The sequence below is a fragment of the Malurus melanocephalus genome, unplaced genomic scaffold (genome assembly GCF_030028575.1).
Source record: "Malurus melanocephalus ecotype Western Australia unplaced genomic scaffold, MMel_1.1 scaffold_39, whole genome shotgun sequence".
In the NCBI taxonomy this organism is placed as follows: Eukaryota; Metazoa; Chordata; class Aves; order Passeriformes; family Maluridae; genus Malurus; species Malurus melanocephalus.
The window spans coordinates 1,710,276-1,729,977 of record NW_026623271.1 but is presented as its reverse complement, the minus strand read 5'-3'; the positions used below and the strand labels follow the sequence as shown (position 1 = coordinate 1,729,977).

General features: G+C 39.3%; 1 protein-coding gene across 2 annotated transcripts in view; it reads left to right on the top strand.

Moving 5' to 3' along the window:
- RELN (reelin) overlaps nucleotides 1-19,702 on the top strand; it is a 270,732-nt gene that overhangs the window by 223,385 nt on the left and 27,645 nt on the right. For both annotated transcript variants that reach the window (XM_057364499.1, XM_057364500.1), the window contains exons 37-46: nucleotides 1,130-1,214; nucleotides 2,986-3,168; nucleotides 4,518-4,689; nucleotides 4,769-4,871; nucleotides 7,353-7,582; nucleotides 10,355-10,575; nucleotides 11,552-11,699; nucleotides 14,981-15,239; nucleotides 16,405-16,654; nucleotides 18,915-19,083. In XM_057364499.1, coding sequence (XP_057220482.1) covers nucleotides 1,130-1,214; nucleotides 2,986-3,168; nucleotides 4,518-4,689; nucleotides 4,769-4,871; nucleotides 7,353-7,582; nucleotides 10,355-10,575; nucleotides 11,552-11,699; nucleotides 14,981-15,239; nucleotides 16,405-16,654; nucleotides 18,915-19,083 — 1,820 coding nt within the window. The remainder of the gene's footprint in view (nucleotides 1-1,129; nucleotides 1,215-2,985; nucleotides 3,169-4,517; nucleotides 4,690-4,768; nucleotides 4,872-7,352; nucleotides 7,583-10,354; nucleotides 10,576-11,551; nucleotides 11,700-14,980; nucleotides 15,240-16,404; nucleotides 16,655-18,914; nucleotides 19,084-19,702) is intronic.

Here is a 19,702-nt window from a genome sequence, read left to right as displayed (position 1 = left end):
ATCTGTTTGTTGTATATTACTTCATTTGTGTTATAAGCTCCTCCTTGACTACCAAAGAAAAAGAATGAAACTCTACCCTGACATTCTTGAAGTGAAATATTTGGAAATATGGTACATATTACAATCATCTTGAAGTCTCCTGATTGGCTTTTTAGTATTTTGAATGATACAAATTAGTCAGGGCTGTAGTCTGTGTAATCAGTGTTTATGTATTTTGCCTGTATTTTACTCAATTCTATAATTTTTATGTTTTCTAGCTCTTTTTTTTGTTGCTGATTGCAGATTTCAAAAGGCCAGGAAATGTATTTTCTGAATTTTTCAGTTCTAAAATACATCATAGATAGAGTTTTGTTCACAAGCACACAAATTCTTATCTCGCAGAAGTCTTCATTTGACACTGTGTACTCAGGTGCCCCCAAAAAAGAGAAGTTTAATAATGTTTAGGGTATAAATTAAGTCTTTGAAATATTTATTTGCATAACCTTGATTGCAGTTCAACCTCTTTAGGTTATTTAAATCTCAAATCACAAGATGTGAATTCTCTAAAATTTGCATTGCTTGTTCCTGCAGATTTTTCCTCTCAGGGAATGGGTCTGAGAAAAAGGGAGGCTCTGAGAGGTGGTTTGCCAGATCTCTGCAGAACTGGGACTGGCTCTGGCCCCAGGATCCACAACAGTGAGCTCATCTGTAGGGCTGGATGGGGACTCGGGGGTCCCTGTGAGGTTTCACATCTGTTCCCTTTCCTTACAGGTCAATAGGTTACCCCAGATGAGGGGTATTTGTGCAAAATGTTTTGAGGTACAGAARAGAACTCTTAGAGAGGACTGTCTCTGCCTGTAAATGAGGGTGCTTCCAATGGCACAGTTGGCACAAAAAATGAGTGTAGCAGCTTGGACTCCACRTGTGAATCAGTGTTTGCAGATCTGATCACATCCCAGTGGTTCAGAGCACCAACTGAAGGAGCTGTAACTGTGTCTGTRCCTTTCTGCCTGAAAAAGCTGTGGGACAGAGAACAACCTCTCTGGCTGCCACCAGCAGTCAGTAGCAGACAATATCCAGGCAACAATAAGGTACAGAACACGTCCAATAACAGGAATTTATATTCACACTGTGTATTCTGTATTTGCAGGAAGGACTGAGAATGCTTGTGTCAAGAGATCTAGACTGCACTAATACAGTGTACATCCAGTTTTCATTTAAATTTATTGCCAAAGGTAAGATCACTGTTGATTTACTAGCAGTTCTCTAGCTTTATTAGTACATAGTAGCCACACAGTAAAGAACATAGATTTACATTTTTGTATGGTAGCGATCAACAGTTTATGGGAGATTGTGTGGGAACTTGTTTGAAATTTTGCATCATGCCTGGCCTGCTCCCAGCCCACCGGGCTGTCTGTAGAGCTCCTAAGGAAAAAGTGAATTGTGGTTGYATCAAAAATAGCACAGCTGGTAAAGTCTTTGAGCAGAAGAGAAAAAAAACAGCACAAGATTTTTTGGGGGGAYTTTCCACTATGTTTGGAAAAAAATTATCCAATTTTTTAATGCCATGAAATAGTGCCTACAGTAAATTGGTCAAGGGACAGATAAGAAGCTACAGTGCTTTTCATTTTCAAGCTTCAGTCCAATGCATTAAAATCTCTTACTATTTGACTGCCTAGTAGTTATCTTAAGGATAACTGAAACTCCATAATTCTATTTAATTGATACAAAGAATAGTCAGACCTTGCAAGTCAAGTTTACGTGTTGGTGTAAATAACTTGTGACAGTGTCTCCAGTACAAGGACTTTCCAGACAATGAGTCTTACCCTGCTCCAAGGCCCTGCCATCCTTGGCTTTAAAAAATAATGATGTCCAAGTCTGGAGTGACATGATGGAGAACCATTWACCTGCTTGGAGGTTTGAGTTACTCCCATGCAATTTCAGAGGTTTTTCCCAGCATAGCAAATAGAATTGGCACTTCCAGGCTTAGCTCTGAACACTGAAAAACTCCTCTCCCTTTGGTGTAAGGAAGATGTCCATAGCTTTTGTGGGAATCTCAGTGCTTTGGGACTGCACCCTAAATGACACAACATCTGCCAGCAGCTTGAAAATAGTTTTGAACCACCTCTGTCTTCCTAAATAAGTGCATTAGCCAAATCTCTGTATGGACAAGTGAAAATGTAGCTCTTAGTGAATTATTATTGATTTTCTTTAATGAGCATTTAATCATATATATTGGGCTATTTATTACTGGGTTTAGTACTTTTTCAAGAAGAGAGAAAATAATAACAGCCAAAAACATAACATGGCCCCCAAAAATTAGCATGCGTTAATAGCTTTTGATTTTTTACTCTTTAAAGCTCTGAGTAAAAAAATTAGGAGGAGCTGGTAGCTAGAAAATGCAAATTTTACTGTCAGTCCCATCTTAAAGCACTGAAGATTGCTTTGTWATTGTTAAAATATGCCAATAAAGATCCTTGGTGCTTTCCATCAATTATGTTATTTCTGGGCATGAATATCCTCATCCCAGTGTCTGCAGTGAGAGCCATAGACTAAAAATCCGTGAGGATAGGGGCTCTGTGTTTATCTGTGTGTGCCACAGATGGTGATGATAATGTCTGGTGCTTGGTCACAACAAGCAAATAAACACTGTATTACTGGAATATGTCTGTAGTAGAAGGAGCTGGTTTGTTCTAATCTAAAAAAGTGTAACACTGAGATAGCTTCTCATCTAAGTAATTAACTATGATCACATGTTTAATGAACAGTAATGTAAATTTAGGCCCTCTTTCATTCACATTTTGCAGACAGACAAGCAAGGGAAAGCTGAGGAAGATGTATGTGTATAAAACATATATATAAAACCTCATAAGCTTAAGTCATTGTTAAAGGAAGCCCATACTTTGTAATAGGGGTCAGAGCAACATAATTTTATTTATACTCGAAGAAGCATTTTTTAATTTACTGGATTTTAATGAACRTAAATCCATGTCCTCTCTGCTCCAGGCACCCCCGAGAGGTCTCATTCCATCCTGCTGCAATATTCTGTCAATGGTGGCATCACTTGGCACCTGATAGATGAGTTTTACTTCACTCAGACTACAGATGTCCTCTTCATTAACGTTCCTCTGCCCTACGCAGCCCAAAGCAACGCAACGCGCTTCAGGCTCTGGCAGCCTTACAACAATGGTAAGGAAGAGACAGCCCTGGGAATCCAGGTCCATGCTTGCACAGCTCAGCAYCCCTAAGAGAGTGGATTTTTTGAACTGAACAAGACTCTTAAATCGTGGAGGTTTTGTGTTTGAATGCCTTCAATTAAACGTCCTGCAGGATTAGATTTACTCCTCTTATAAAGCAGTTGAATGGCATAAAGTGAAAGCRCCTGATATTCCTGAATTGTGTGCAGAAAACCATCAGCTTTGGTGCTGGAGGGAGTGGGAGATCAAGTAACACAATAAAGTTAACTTAACTCAGGTTCTTCTCATTATTTTTAATGGACCTGATTCACACTTACACTGAGGCCCCATTAGGATGCTCCAATTATACAAAAGTGTCCCAAGTGTAAATGGGAATTGGGCCTACCTTACTCAGAATTAACTAGGCATTAAAAACCCATTTAGAAAGAGTATGTAGTGAGCAGTTAATCTTTTGATTAAATTGTAAAGGACTGGAAAACCACAAGAGGAACGCAGCTCATTCCTCCTGATTACAGATGTGGCAGCTGAAGGAAGCTCTCCTCTGCTCTCAGTTACTCTGAGCACATTTCCTAGCAGAAACTGACATTAACAGCTCTAAAGAATTCCAGCAATCATTTAGACATGGTGATTTAGCAACAGCTTATTTCGTGTAGACAAATTCCTAGCACAACCCTAACAAAAAAAAAGCAAATTCAAATCTGGTCCTGACAATCCAGTTTCAGTTCCTTCTTCTGAYGTTTCCTGCCTCAAACAATTATCTAAACTTCTCTCTGATCAACTCAAACACTTTTAGATAGATGAAAAAGCATTACACAAAAGATCTGTCAATTTAATCCTTCCTCKTCAGTTTGAGAATACCAATTTTCTGACATATATGAATACCTAATCCACTGGAGAGAAGGAGTTTCAGAGTTTCCTTCTCTATGGAAGAGCTCCTCCCAGGCAAACACAAGCTGCTGAGTGCAAGGATGTGGAATGAAATTGCACTTTCAGGCTGCTTGGACTCTGTAGCAACTGCTCATTTAGATGATTCTTAATTGAAGAAGATGATGACARAGTTTCAAAGTAAATGTGATTTCAATAGAAGATAATTTTTCAACACACTTTATTTTTCACTCTTTGTTTTGCTGTGACTTCTATAAATTTGACAGGAAAAAAAATTAATTCCATATGGTCAGGCTGCAGAGCACYATGGGGACTATTTTCATGGAAAATGAAAATAGTGAACCCACTCTTTTAGCACCCTCTTCTCCGCATAATCCATAAATATTGGCTGCTGTTCAGCTCTCTAATAGTAGTAATATTAGGTATTAAATAAGAGTGTTTCCCTTTKCTTTATAGGCAAAAAAGAAGAAATCTGGATTATTGATGACTTCATTATTGATGGAAATAACCTAAAGAATCCCATTATCCTTTTGGATACCTTTGACTTCGGTCCTAAAGAAGACAACTGGTTTTTCTATCCTGGTGGAAACATTGGGCTTTATTGCCCATATTCATCTAAAAGAGCTCCGTAAGATTGTCTCAGCAATTCAGTAGAAAGAAGTGACTTGGTAAACTGAGTCTAAAGCACTCCTTTCCTTTATTTACAGAGAAGAAGATTCAGCTATGGTGTTTGTTTCAAATGAAGTTGGAGAGCACTCCATTACCACAAGGGACCTGAGTGTAAATGAAAATACTATCATCCAGTTTGAGGTACTTGTCCTCAGAAAGTTGTTTTGCCTTTTGCTTCATGTTCTTCCATGCTCTGCTCTGGTGCATTTGCCCAGCTGTTGTGAATGCCATGTAGAGAAGCCTGTCTAACTTCCCCTCTAATTGCCTTGACATTACTGTCCCTCATGTATCATGATGCTTTTAAAACACAGATAAGGGAAATGTCTGCCTCGAAGTCTTCTACATTCTTGCCTAAATTACTACTTTGTCCATGCCTGTATACTTGCTGTGATAGTATTGAAGTCCATGTCCTGTGAGTTGGATAATCACCATTGGCAGGCAAGAGAATGAGCAAAATATAATGAGGGTCCAGATTGCYCTTCCCAGCCTGCTCAAGGTAGGAATGCAACATTTTCACAAGCTGACCAGTGGAGAGCTACAGCTTCATCTGTGACAACAGAAAATAGTTTTTGGTACCTKCTGGCCTAACTGCAGTGTTGTACTTTCTCAACACTGAGAAGGCTGTCAAGAGACAACCTTCTGCTTTCCTTTTGCTTCTGCCCACATCGCAGATGCTTTTATGAAGCTGGGTTTTRGCTATCATGGCCTGAAGCCTTCCCAACTTAGGGAGTAAATGAAACCTCATTAATAAGGAGCATATTTTTGTGTTTCTCAGTCAGTGGAAACAGGTGCCCCAGTGACAACACAGAGTCTAAACTAAACTGTGTTTCTGATTTATCCTAGAATCTAAACTCTGCATTGGCTAGGGCAGCTATTGATGGGAGTAACCAGTTAACCTAGTACTAATTTAGAGAGGTCATTATAYTGTCATTAAGAAACTGAAAAATAATCTAGCATGCAAATTGCCATGCCAGTTACCAGGCTGCTTTTAACAAAAATGTAGCATGTTGTAGCATTAACATGAGCTACATAATAATCAGCAAATTAAAGAGTTTTTAAAAATTACTAAAATTATACTAAGGATTTTCAAGAAAATTAGGTTTAGCTGTTTACTCATGCACACTTCAATTTGTCATGCAGCTAATTCATTAATTATTGAATGCAAACCATTTTCTGTTTTAAAATATAGATTACAGCCTGTAGAACAAAAATGTTTGAGGTCACTTTAAGATATTCATAAGCCTTCAGAGCATTAACTCATAAAATCTACATGTTTACTTCCATATGTGGTAAGAACATCATTTTCAGCTCACGTTTTTGAGCACATTAGTGTAAATGAAGGAGTTATACATAATGCAGTAGAGTTTCTCTCTGTGTCTCAAGAGTCAAAACCTATATTGGGTCAAGCATCTCTCTAAGCTTCCAGATGAGTAGACAACCCTTCTAGTCAAATGTAGGTTGATGGGACTCATGTGCACTGAAGAGTAATGAAGGAAATCCAATGTAGGATACACTTTCAACCTTCTTGCACAGTTCTAAGTATTACTTCATTTTAGAAATAAATATATTTTCATTACAGAACAGCATGCATTTCTTTTCCAAAGATACATAAAAATATCAAACTGTTTTATGGTTTTAACACAGGCTTTATATTTCATGAGCAATGGGTTTTTATTTSTTTCATGGTAAGTAGAATGCATCTTATTTTATAAGACAGAGTCATTCTGTAAAGGAGCTAATTCTTCTTTTACAAAAGCTATTTGAAATTGTAAGAACATCTAAATATCAGTGTAAAAGAAAAGCAGAATAATTTGCACTGGTTGCGTGGAGAAAACCTGTCTTAAGAGGTCTCAGATTCTGTCTTAAACATTTTGTATTTTTTCAGTAGTAGAACTGGTTTTCAGGTAGGTTTTCTGCCTTTTCTACTATTCTTTATATCAGGAATCTTGTTAGCACACACTGAGAAGTCTGCCACTGCCAAACTAAGTTTTGGTGTGACATTGATTCTAAATCCAATCCAGCTATGATGCTCTTTTAATGGTGCCCTTGGGCTTTGCCGTAATACATCAACAAATGGGTAGTGATCAAGAAAGCTGAACATATTGAGGTGATAAGTCTTTTTTTYTAAATGTAACATAAAAGAGGTGATGCTCAGCAATTAGCAGCTCAGCATTAACAAAAAGTTAATGTTTGCACTTCTTGTTTTAATATTTCTGCATCTAATAATGCACTTTCTTTGATGCTGTGATTACTTCAGTAGCTGCCAGAGGACTGCAAGAGCTGATGCATTTGTTTYAGCAATGTTAACAGCTCTCCTTTGGGATTTGTCCAATTAACTTTACAGTGTTCTCTTAGTAGAAGTTGTTGGGGATTTCTTATCACATTCATTTTATCGTAAGTCACAGTGTGATATATTCATGGACAGGAGGGCAATGTACAATAGTTCATGTTCATGTGCATGTCCTGAATGCAACATYCCCATTGTTAATGGGTTCCCAAGTCACAATTTTCCTGGACTAAACAAATACTGTACCAAAAGGGGAGACTGAGCAAGGTGAAGAATGACTGTGAGTCCCCAGCCTGCCCTGTGTCACCTTCTGTGTTTGCTGCCTTGGCCCCCAGATCAACATCGGCTGCACCACCGACAGCTCCTCTGCTGACCCGGTGAAGTTGGAGTTCTCACGAGACCTGGGGGCCACCTGGCACCTGCTGCTYCCCTTGTGCTACAGCAGCAGCAGCCACCTCAGCTCCCTCTGCTCCACTGAGCATCACCCAAGCAGCACTTACTATGCAGGCACCACCCAGGGCTGGAGGAGGGAGGTCATTCACTTTGGAAAACTGCACCTCTGTGGGTAAGTGTCCYGCTTCTCTTCCTGCTTGTTGCTTTGCTTTTATTGCTCTTTTTCACCCAAAATGAAAAGGCACGAGTGGTGCTAAGCACTGCAGTACCAGAACAGACCAAATGACCAATTTTTCTCTGGTTTTTGCCCTGAATGTTAGCTAGTGTACAGGTGATTCCCCAAAATTATTGTGCCTAATGCTGATGTAGATTAACTACAGGTAATTTCCTAGTCCCTATATATTTAACTGGTGACATTTTAATGGAAGGGGCTTGCTTGGTAAAATTATTGCAAAACTGACTGTTCTTAGAGTGCTTTGAGTGTTCTTTACAGAACTGCATCAGCCATTTGAATTCACTGATGAGATACTTGCATGAAATTTGGCTTCATTAGAAAATGCAGTAAAATGTGAGCTAGTTTAAGCTTGATTYTACTCAGTATGAAGAAATAGTCTCATCTAAATACAGTCTCATATAGCTGTAATATTGTAAGAAATTAACTGCTGGAGTCACTAGAAAAGTAGAGAAACAATTCAGGTTGGATGATAACACAGCATAGAAAACAGTATGTGCTAGCAGGCACATACTTTGAAAAGGCACATTCCTTTGAAAAGTTACACTACTGTTTACTTTTTCAGGAATAACTGTCATCCAGCATCAACTCACTTTATGTAAAAGATCACAGCATTAATGATTAAACTGTAGCATGTATGAATGAAAATGAGCTGTGCAACTATGAGACTTTATGAGTCTATGCAGCTATGAGACTGAGTATGAAACTACTGCAGTCAGTGGGTTTTCCACTAAATAAGTGACCCCATATGTGCCTCTGAAAGTATAAAAAGACCTATATAAGAAATGAGWACCAAGTTTGGAAAGACTGAATGTTTAATAATTTAGGAAAACGTTTAAATTTTTAACTTGAGTTTTCTGGTTTATGACAGTTAAGATTTCAAGCATGGAATTGGTAGACATCTYTTTCAGCTGCTCACTTGTGCTTCCTGGTTTTGTGCAAAAGAATTTTTTACCCTTTACCAAACCATCAAGACATCCCTCCAACTGAAAATTCTGACTGTGCATACTTCTAAGTCATTTAAACCTTCCAGGATTTTGTTTTAGTCCTCTGTTCCTGAGKGCTTCTATCCTGATTGTTTCCTTCCCTCCTATTCCTTCCCCAACACACCAGGCCAGGGACCCATTGCTGACAGCCAGCCAAGCCCAGCAATGCAGAGTAACTTATATGGGGAATTCAGTGCATTAAGTCCTTGGGCCAGAGTGCTGAAGGGAATGTTTTTCCACCAGAATTCACTGGAATAACAAGAAAAAAAAATCCAAACCTCTGTCCTTGTGTAATTCTAAAAAAAATCTCCCAGCCTTTTCATCCCCGAAGTGTCAAATGGTTATATTTAACTGAGGATGAAGACATTTTTAAGTTATTTCCACTACATATGAATTTCAGAAATCAATATATATTCTCAGCAGACTGCTGTAAGTAATAATTAGTATTCTAGTTATGTCCTGAGGGAAAAGTCTAGGTCCTGTTGAGCCAAAGAAGAAACCTCAACCAACTTCAGCAAGACCAGGTGTGCACTCTCTGCTTCAGACACAAATTGTGCTTCACCCTCASCAGGAGTGACCCTGAGAGAAGGAACTGACATGTCTCAGGAAAAYAGATCCAGCCTGTGGGGCAAAGATCTACTCTCAAGAGTTGTTTTCAACACCTCCAGCCTCACATTTGTGTTCTTCACCTCAGGGCACACTACAGTAGATGATTTTGACTTCCAGCAGAACTCTGGTTCTTGGGCACCATTTTCATAACAATGGGTAGTGTCCCCACCTATCCATTATTGGTTGTCACCTAAATTCCCTCTTAAAAATTTCCTTTTAACAAATCAAGGAAAAAGAAATCGTCAGCTGCAATTACCTGTGGAATTGATTTGCTTGCAGAATTTAGATATCTTTAACAAGACACATTAAACACGCAAGGCAATTAAGTGCTTTTCCCTTCTCAATCTTCTGATTTCCTTCCTCCCTTAAAACATTTTCTCAACTGGGAATAAAATTAGTCTCTCAAGTGTTTTTCCTCATCTCAATTTGTTTTCCCTCCTTCCCCAGTTGGTTCCTTTTTATATGCAGCACTGATGCGAGCAGCACTTAGGAGATGAATTAAAAATGACAGGATGGCACCCAAAGGAGAATAGAGTTTAAATTAACAACTTGCAATATCAGCCTGATTTGAGATTAAGTTGCCCAGAAGCAAGCTGAATACCTGGTGRCACGACAGGTCATGTTTTCTTTCTGCATAACTGAGGGTGAGATCCTGCCACTCCACCCCTACAGGTGGTCTCCCTGGGGCCTGGATGGAAGCATGAAGTAGGATTTCATTCTCCAGGAGAGGGTGAAAGTGGCCCAGTCTGACCCACAGACTGTACAACAAAGCAGAGGGGAATCCACGAGACGAYGGCCATTCATCTTCCCCATGAACAATGGAGATAAGAATAGCTGGATTTTAAATCTTGAAAATCATGTCTGTCGTTCAGTTTTGGGATTACAACTAATGAGTAATGTTGTTTTTATTTTTGTCAGTACTTGGGTTGAACGTCAACACAAAGATGCATGAGGTACTGAAGGAATTAGATCTAGCAGTCAGTTTCTGGAATTAATCTATTTATCAAACCCGTTCCAACAGAAAGAACCATATATATATGCATATAAGGGTATATGCATGGAATACAAACAAGGTGGAAGTATTATTTAAAATAAGTGCACTTTATGCCATTCTCAGGTTGGCGAGGTTCAGGTGGTACCAAGGGTTTTACCCTGCTGGGTCCCAGCCCGTGACCTGGGCCATCGACAACGTGTACATCGGGCCGCAGTGCGAGGAGATGTGCAACGGGCACGGCAGCTGCGTCAACGGCACCAAGTGCATCTGCGACCCCGGCTACTCGGGGCCAACCTGCAAAATCAGCACCAAGAACTCTGACTTCCTGAAGGATGACTTTGAAGGTATCTCTTTTGGGAAGGGGCATCTGAATAGGGCCTGTCTGTCTTAGTGGAACCMCAGGTTCAATTAAACAGCAAAGCTTCCTCACCCCTGCATGCTTCTGATTATAATTTATACCCACAGGGGTGTTCCAACAAGCCAAGTAGTTCAGATGTCATTTGCAAGCCTGGGTTGTGACTGTCTGATGCACTGTTAATGCTGGAATACAAAATTTGCATTGAAACAGAACTTCCTGAAACTCTACAGGTAGAGAAAAAAATGTTAGAAGAAAACGATGCTGTGACGGCAGTTTGACTTTAGCGCAGACAGAGCTTTTGCAAGTGAGGCGAACAGTGGAGGGCTTTCAGATTTTGTCATTTCTCCCTTCAAGGGAAATCTGACTGGCCTTACTACAGCAAACATGGTTTCAGAGCAGACCATGTGTCCCAGCAGTGGGAACAGCGCTCAGCAGCCACAGCAGAYCCCAAGAGAGGGAAGGCAGGAGTGAACTCACAGCCTCACGCATGCCTGGGCACTCACAGCATCCAAGCACACAACTCTAAACCCCCTCGAGGCTTCCCCCACTGGCAAGCATGGCAAGAGGAGCATATTTTGCATAAAGCAGCACCTGTGAACTAAACTCATCCTTTCACAGGTGCTGCTGCTCCKTTTCAACTTTGCCAGCCCTTGCTTGCATGCTACCACGTGGTACCCAAAGTTTTGTTATAGACCTGAGTACTTTGTTGTTGTCTTAAGATAAATGAAGAGAAGTGGAAAACCTTGTGAATAAGTGGAAACTAAGATCCCAGATTTCATTCTTCAGGGTTTGTTTATTTTGGTTTGATTTGTGTCAGCTTTCTAGAACACATAGCATTGGAAACACTGAATATTTCTCAGTCAGCATGTGATTTTTAATTTATCTCTCTCCTCTGGAAGTAACATTCTTGCAGCAGGAGCACTTCAGAGTAAATCATACATATGTATTCACTGTGTATTCAGGTCAGCTGGAGTCGGATAGATTCCTCCTTGTGAGTGGCGGAAAGCCGTCAAGGAAATGCGGCATCATGTCTGGAGGAAACAACCTCTTCTTTAATGAAGAAGGTTTGCGCATGCTGATGACTCGAGACCTGGATTTGTCACAAGCCAGGTAACACCCTTKCAAAAGTTCTTTCAGGATTTCATTGAGGAAATAACATACTGAAAAATAATACACGTGATACTTCTCTAGTAAAGGCAAGCTGACATATTCTGTGGTGCTCACATTAGCAAATGCTCCATTTTAACCACTGTTAGCATGTTGAATTAAATTTAACTTTAATTTGATTAACCATTTAAATGTTACTTTTTTCATTGAAAAAGAACTCCAGGAACTAATGCCACACCTTCAGTAGTCCATGCAAGTTTTTGTTTCCTAAATCCATAACATGAGAAATCAATTGCATGTCACACATTCTGGTACATTATGAGCCATTTCTGAAACAGGAGTATCTGCTGAAAGTATAACTCTTACATTTGTCATCTCATAATTCTTTCTTTTCTGAAGCTTGTTTTCTTCTTATTGTGCACATTTGTTTCCAATAATTCACTGAGAAATTCCCATCAAGCTGTCACCAGCTATTRGAAAACAACTATTTTAGTGTATTTACAGTTTATGTTGTGTCTTTACAGACTGCAGAGGAGAACTGTGATGAGTGAGACATGCTAAGCAAGMCACATTAAAAAAATTTACACTAATATGAATTAAACCCCATCCTAATTGTGAGCATGCTAACAAATAGGCAGTGTTTTCTAATTTATTCTGTATCTTAGCTTGGAGASACTGCATTTTCTCTGAGACCTTTTTCCACTGATCTCTTCTAAACACCCTACTCCTCTCTYATGTTCTGTGAGAAACATTTTAACAGGCATTTTATCTACCTTTTACCTGTCAGCATTGGTATTGAAGCCTTAAATAATGATTTAATTGTAAAGACTTACCGTCAGTAAAAATGCCTAATATCTAACCATTGTATTTTTTAGATTAACACTTAGCGAAACCTCAGTGATGTGTAGTATTAAGGATCCCTGTCATTTGTAAGATTCCACACAGCAAACTTCCTTCAGAACTTGATAAACATAAACCCCAATTCTCAGCACTTATTTGACTCCTAGACCATTCTGAAATTAAAAGATTGTTTAACAAAAGGTACAAAAGATCTTGTAAGTTGCTGCATTAGACTAAATGATGTTTTCCTTATTGCTCATGYTCAAAGAACCATCATTTATCTGTTCTCCATGATGGTCTCTAGCTGGATTTGCATATATTGACCTCAAGGTGTTATATGGAGATAAATTACTTCTGTCTTAGGAAAACAAAGCTGAACATTCAATTTCTTGTACAWATGCTTATGAAAATTAACAGTCACCAGCAAATAACTGTATCTTCTCTTCTGAAGAGCAAGACACGCTGCAGTGGCATTGCTGGGAGCTGCTCTTTAGCAGCCTAAAGTAATTGCAGTGGGATTTTCTTTATTTCCAGACTGACACTATCAACCACGTGCAAAGCACAACAGTTCTGGCTGTGACACAGATATGCCAAGTTCTGCACAGTACTTGGGGAGAGGTTTCAGTTTATGCCAGGAGTGATGAGAACAATTATTTTCTTAAGGGTGCTCGTCTCAGTAGTCCCATTAAAACTTCCCCCTTCCTWATGAGGAGATCCACTGTGGCAGACAGGGAAGCAGTTGTGTCTGTCAGTGCTGTGAGCCACACTCAGCACCTGCAGACTGAAATCAAGGGGACTCTGCAAGCCACTGCCCACTGCCATCACATCTRTATGTTAAAGAATTTAACACTGGGAACAGTATAGCACCATCACATTCATACCAGTAGCTGAAAGTGCACCACATGCAGTATCAGTAGGGACAGAATATTTTAGGTATCATAGCTGATCAAATCCCTTTCAGTACTTAACTATTAGAAGAATTTTGAGTGTTACTAGATTTACAAAAAACACTTTGCTTTTGCATTTCAGAATAGGCAATGCCTCTGCTAAATATCTTTGGGATAAGAATAGAGATATTTTAAATTCATTTTTAATCTGCTAGAAATTGTTATCCATATATGAGTGGATTATTACTATATTAGTACAATTTTGTATGTAAGAATAGCAATGCACAGAAATCAGATGCAACAGAGACAAGGTCACCTGGGTTTATTTCCTTTGAATTATGTAGCAAATATTGGAGTAAATCTGAGGAGGCAGAGAGACTTGCCAGCAGTGAAGCAAATCCATTACATTTGATATGTTGATCCATGAGGGTACCCAGCACTTCTTTATAGCACMAGCAATATGTTATGTCTGGGACATGGAGGTGGATATAATCTACAGCAAAAGCAGTTATATATAGTAGCAAGAGAAGCTGCAAGTCGCAGTGAGGGCTAGAATTAATTGACTTGYAGGTCTGGTGTTTTATTGGAGCTTTGTCTGCCCAGCACTCTGCAGCTCCACTCCCAGCAGATCTACCTGCAGATCAAACCAGAACAAGACCTTTGATACAAAACTTCTCTTGCACCATTTCATTTAACCGTGAGCCAGRCAGCACTAATGCAATAATAATTAGAACAGATAAAACACTCTAAAGCTGCACAAAAGCTGTGCAAACATGAACTAATACTTGTAATATCCCTGCAAGTCCAATAAGTAAATATCATTACAGCACAGTTCCCTCCACTGCAAGTGCACAGTAGAGCTATTTATGAGCATGGGCTGACAGGAAGGATTTCGCAGTTTGATACAAGACTATTGTGCAGCTTTGGAGAAGCCAATTAACTGGGGGATGAAAGCCCTGGTGTCCCTGGGTGGCTTGGGCTGGCTTCTGGWAAGCCAGCACATTTAAACGGTGTAATTTAGACAAATTTCCCAGGCTGACTGAATGGACAAAATGATCCCTGAAAGTGAAATGTGCTTTGTTCTCCTGTCCAGATTTTCTCTGGTTTATGCCAATGGAAAACTGGGATGCTTATTTTGAATTTAAGCATTTCAGCAAATTCATAGCAAATTATGATCTACTTAGAGCACAGTCGCTTTTCTGCCACTAAAATCTGTACTCATGGGATACAGGGATAAAAATTTCACCCAGGATTATGTTTCTGATACTTGCAACACCATCTGCTATGCAGACAAAAGCTCAAAACATAAATGACCAGCTTTGTTCAGCCTCTTATGCCTGGCAAACTACCACACAGGCAAAATGAAATTTTGTCATACCACCTGTCTGTCTGCTTATATTTGGGAAGCTTTAGAAAGGAAAGCGTAAGATCTCCTGAAGCTGACTCTCACAGCTAGAAATTGCAGGGATAGTCAGCAGACAAACTCCAAGTCTCTCTGGTTCGTTGTGCAGRATGTTGTAGAAAATAAATCTTTCCAGTAAGTGCTCCCCCTGTTAGATTTGTGCAGTTCTTCATGAGACTGGGATGTGGCAAGGGGGTGCCTGACCCCAGGAGCCAGCCTGTGCTGCTGCAGTATTCGCTCAACGGGGGCCTCACGTGGAGCCTTCTCCAGGAGTTCCTCTTCAGCAACTCCAGCAACGTGGGACGATACATCGCCCTGGAAATCCCCTTGAAGGCCCGTTCGAGCTCCACTCGGCTTCGCTGGTGGCAACCATCCGAGAATGGGCATTTCTACAGCCCCTGGGTGATCGACCAGGTGAGAATCCTTGGGGGAGGTTCTTCTTTTAACACCATTTTAAATTGGATTCCGTCTTAATGTTTCTCTGGTTTTGATGTGTATCATTTCACTGAGACAAGCAAAAAGTGCTTTGTATAAAGATATTTAGAGCACTATTACTGTTTGCTGAACTCATGGTCTTAATGCCYCATTTCCATGTGGGGCACTGATCACCCATTTTGAATCCAGGAAAGTCTTTTACATGTGTGTGAGGCCTCAGGTTGACATTGCAGGAGACCTTACCATGCAAAATGCAAGTTTGATTTTAAACTTCAAAACCTTCATTTAAAATATATCCAAATATGCAATTGGCTTGGTAGAATGTAATAGAAAAAGTTGTAGAAACATATCAATCTGTATAAAAACAAAATTTTGTATTTGGGATTTGCTTCTATAAAGATTATTATRTTACTTTGCATGACTTGGTATAACTCACAAGTAACCCCACTAAAATGACTGTGCTCCCGGAAGTGTTATTGCCTTGTCCAAGTACAGTTTGCTTTAATATTAACTGATTTTTTTAAAGGAAGTTAGTTCAGATTGTTAGGAGAAAGCCAGCCACTTTAATGTTKTGGTTACATAATTTTACTTTCCATCCCTCCTTTTAGAAATTAAGAAATACTCTTTGTTTCTATATCTTCACTGAATGTATTTATATTAGCTCAGAACAATCAGAAACTGAATTCAGAATAACAAATGAAAAATAATTCTACCTTGCTTGCTGTTGAATAGTAACGTGATGATGTTTTATAGTCAATAACAAAACAAAGACTATTTCCCCACTTCTATCAGCAGATGCAATCTGATAGTAGTGTACCAGATTACACAAGACCAGAGCAATCGCTAGGAAAGTGATTGTCACTAACATTTATTTTTGTGAGCAGTTTTACTTCATTGAGATTGGAGGTCACCTGCCTGAATTTCAGATTTATACAGCTGAACCAGTCTCTTTCCTTTACAGGAAAGAGATACTCACCTTTCTCAAAGCTTAAATTCTTTACAAAGTGAGTTTATCCATTTTGGACCAGCAGAATTAATAAATATAGACTGGCATCTCTTCCTTTTTCAGGTTGCTAGGTCACATGTATGTTTGTGAAGACTTCTAGACATCTTTTTGACAAGAATTTCTTTCCTAATGTTTCAGATTCTTATAGGAGGAAATATCTCTGGTAATACAGTATTGGAAGATGATTTCACCACACTGGATAGTAGGAAGTGGCTGCTCCACCCTGGTGGGACAAAGATGCCAGTCTGTGGCTCTACTGGGGATGCTCTGGTGTTCATTGAGAAAGCCAGCACCCGCTATGTTATCACCACTGACATCGTTGTCAATGAAGACTCTTTCTTGCAAATAGATTTTGCAGCATCCTGCTCAGTCACAGACTCCTGTTACGGTAATGACTTCTTAGTAATCCCTGCCATTCCTCTTCCTCCACCAGAGAGGAAAGTTCACTTGTGTTCTGGCTACATTATTCATGTAACAAGAACTGAGAAACAAAAGAAGGTTACATGCTTCTGTTAGATATTGTAACATCAACTTTTTTATTCCAGGTGTCTGAAGCCTAAGATAAACAGAAATATATTATTCCCTGAAAACACCTAAGTTGTAGTTCAATCCAGTTAAGAAAAAGACTAACAGCTGCCTTACTCAAATCCATTTAATAGATGGTGTTCATTGCTTGGGGTGGTGGTATAATAATAAGCAGCTGGATGCTCCCAGCATATGTTTCTTGGTTTGTGGTTTTGCATTTTCAGTGTAGTCTCAATTCTGATCTCATTCATACCCATATATCTAAGAAATCATTTATACCAACGTACATCTGACATATGCTAAGGCAGCATCAACTACAAAAATGTATGTCGTCCATATGAAATAATAAACATGAGGAGATCTATATGTAACCATGTATGAAGTCAGCCTAGATATATGCACATATGTGTATATATATATGTTTATGTACACATAATGATGCAATTTTTAATTACCTAGCTTCCTTTTTTCCACGTGATGTCTGTTGAGTGCAGAACCAGCTTTTATATGTGCATATACGCATGTATACATACAGATATGCAAATAAATAAAAATGTGCTTTGTACTCAATGCATATCACAAGGAAATTAAAAATTGGTTCATTATATGATTCTTAAGACATAAGAAATAGGTCTTTCTAGCTTTTAAATGCTTGTTTTATACATCTTAAATTACATCCTTTTAGGGTAGGGTTTTGCGGTATAGATTTTTTTACTGAGGATGAGAATATGGTGCATTGCATCACGTGGTATGTGTTAATTTGCTAGGTTGCTGACTATTCTTCTAAAAATTCTGCATAAAAATGGAAAAAGGTTTTACATGAAGTCCCAGATTTGGCTTCTCTGATTTTACGAATCTGAAGCTTCTCATAGGCTTAACAACTCTTCTTTCTTTTGGTATTAAAAGGACTGCAGCATCCTGAGATCATCTCTGCTAAGTTTAGAAGTGTTTTGGCAACTGAGCTATGTACCAGCAAAAAAACACTTCTTTATTTTGTTGGGTTTGTTTTTTTTTTTTTTTTTTTTTTTTGTCTACTACCCTTATCATTATCTCAACTTCATATTAATTTAGGCAGGATACTGACATTACCTAATCATGCTTCCAGTCATGATGAGCAAAACATTTCTTTTGGTGAGAGAAATTTAACACTGAAWACTCACTTACCCTTGTTTGTATCTACATGTCCTTGTATTTCTWTTGCATTGTCTTCTGTGCTGAAACATCAAGTAGGACTGATGGGGTGATTAAGGGCCATTCCCTGTGCATGAGTGTAGAAGAAATGGGTCTGTGGTAATCAAAAAATGATCACAGATTTATCACCGTTGTCACTGCAACCACGCTCCGTGTTTTACGAAGCCAACTCAGCCAGAATGCCTGGCAGCTGGAACATTTACTTCAAGTTACAGTTCTGTGCCTATTATTATTTACTTTTTCATGGCTGCATGAAAGTTTGACTTGAAGTATTTAGTGAGCTTGGCTAACCTTTAATTTTCATAATAAAAGTTTATAAGCCATAAACATCAAAACAATGAAATTGCTGATTTTCGCTGAGAAATGAATACATTAGTGTAATGTGGCTAGACTGTGTTTGAATGGAAACAAGCTCACTGACTAACAAACTCAAATTAAAATTGTGCTGGGTAATGAAATGAGCTGGTCTGCAGGAGGGGTGGAAGGCTGACTAAGCCATCTTGTGACAGAGCCATAAGTTTGAATTTGAGTGTTGCTCTGCTTTACACAGCAATCACATCCAGCTGACTCCCTTCAGTCTGAAAACCAAAAAATTTGGTGACCATGGTGCTGTCACATCACTTTCTTGCATTCTGCAGTTCACTTAATCCTGGCTACTTAACAGTTGGCTCTGTCTTTTCATTTGTGGTCCCTTGAGTTAGGTGGCAGATGCAGAGATATCCTGCAGACTCCTCCTGAGCTGGACCCACTCAATGCCATGTAGCACATCCTCCAGCACTGTCACCAAAGGGGTTAGCTTTKTGCCTCTGACACAAGGGTTTGAAAAGTTCCAAATGGTTATTTTGTCAGTTTAGACCTGTCTGGGGTTTGCACTTTATTATAGGCCTATGGATCTAGATCTTTAAAGTAACTAACCATCTTTCCACCCTTAGCTATTGAACTGGAATATTCAGTGGACCTTGGGCTGACCTGGCACCCCATTTTGAGAGACTGTCTTCCCACTAAYGTGGAATGCAACAGGTACCATCTCCAGAGGATTCTCATTTCAGACACTTTCAACAAGTGGACCCGGGTTACGTTGCCTCTGCCTCACTACACCAGGTAACTCCCTCTGGCTTTTTGCAGAGTAAATCTAAAAGCGTAACTAAAATAGGTATTTGTAACATTATGATACATTATAGAGTTACAGTAATTGCACCTTTTTTGTTTGGTCCATGTTTATAGCAACAAATAAGTAGAAGCAAATGAAGCTCTCTCCTATAAAAATTGCAAACACAGGTAGCAAGGGCGTCGGGCTCTCAGCAATATTTGACTGCACAGCTTTGCTTCTCCTGCTGAGCCCAATCTCCTCACACAGATAGTTATAGGCTGAACTAACTGCTGGCTCAAAAGTATCAAAGCACAGGTAGAGCCTGGAGAAGGTTGTCATGAAAGATACCACCTAAGGCACATACAATTTTGGAAACAGTGACCTTTATTTTTTAGCAATTGTACTGAAAGTACATGTAGAGTTGCTACATGTTTTGACATTAATAGTGGAAAAGTCCATGTTCTACTACTAATAATTTGGGACATTTGTACCCTTCCCTATCCTCAGTGCAGTTCCATCAAGTAATAGCACCTTTTTTTGGAGTTGCTCCCAGCATTCATTTTCTGTGCTTCCTCTTTTGTGCAGCTTCACTATGTATTGTCTGTAAAAATCCATTACCCCAACAGTTCT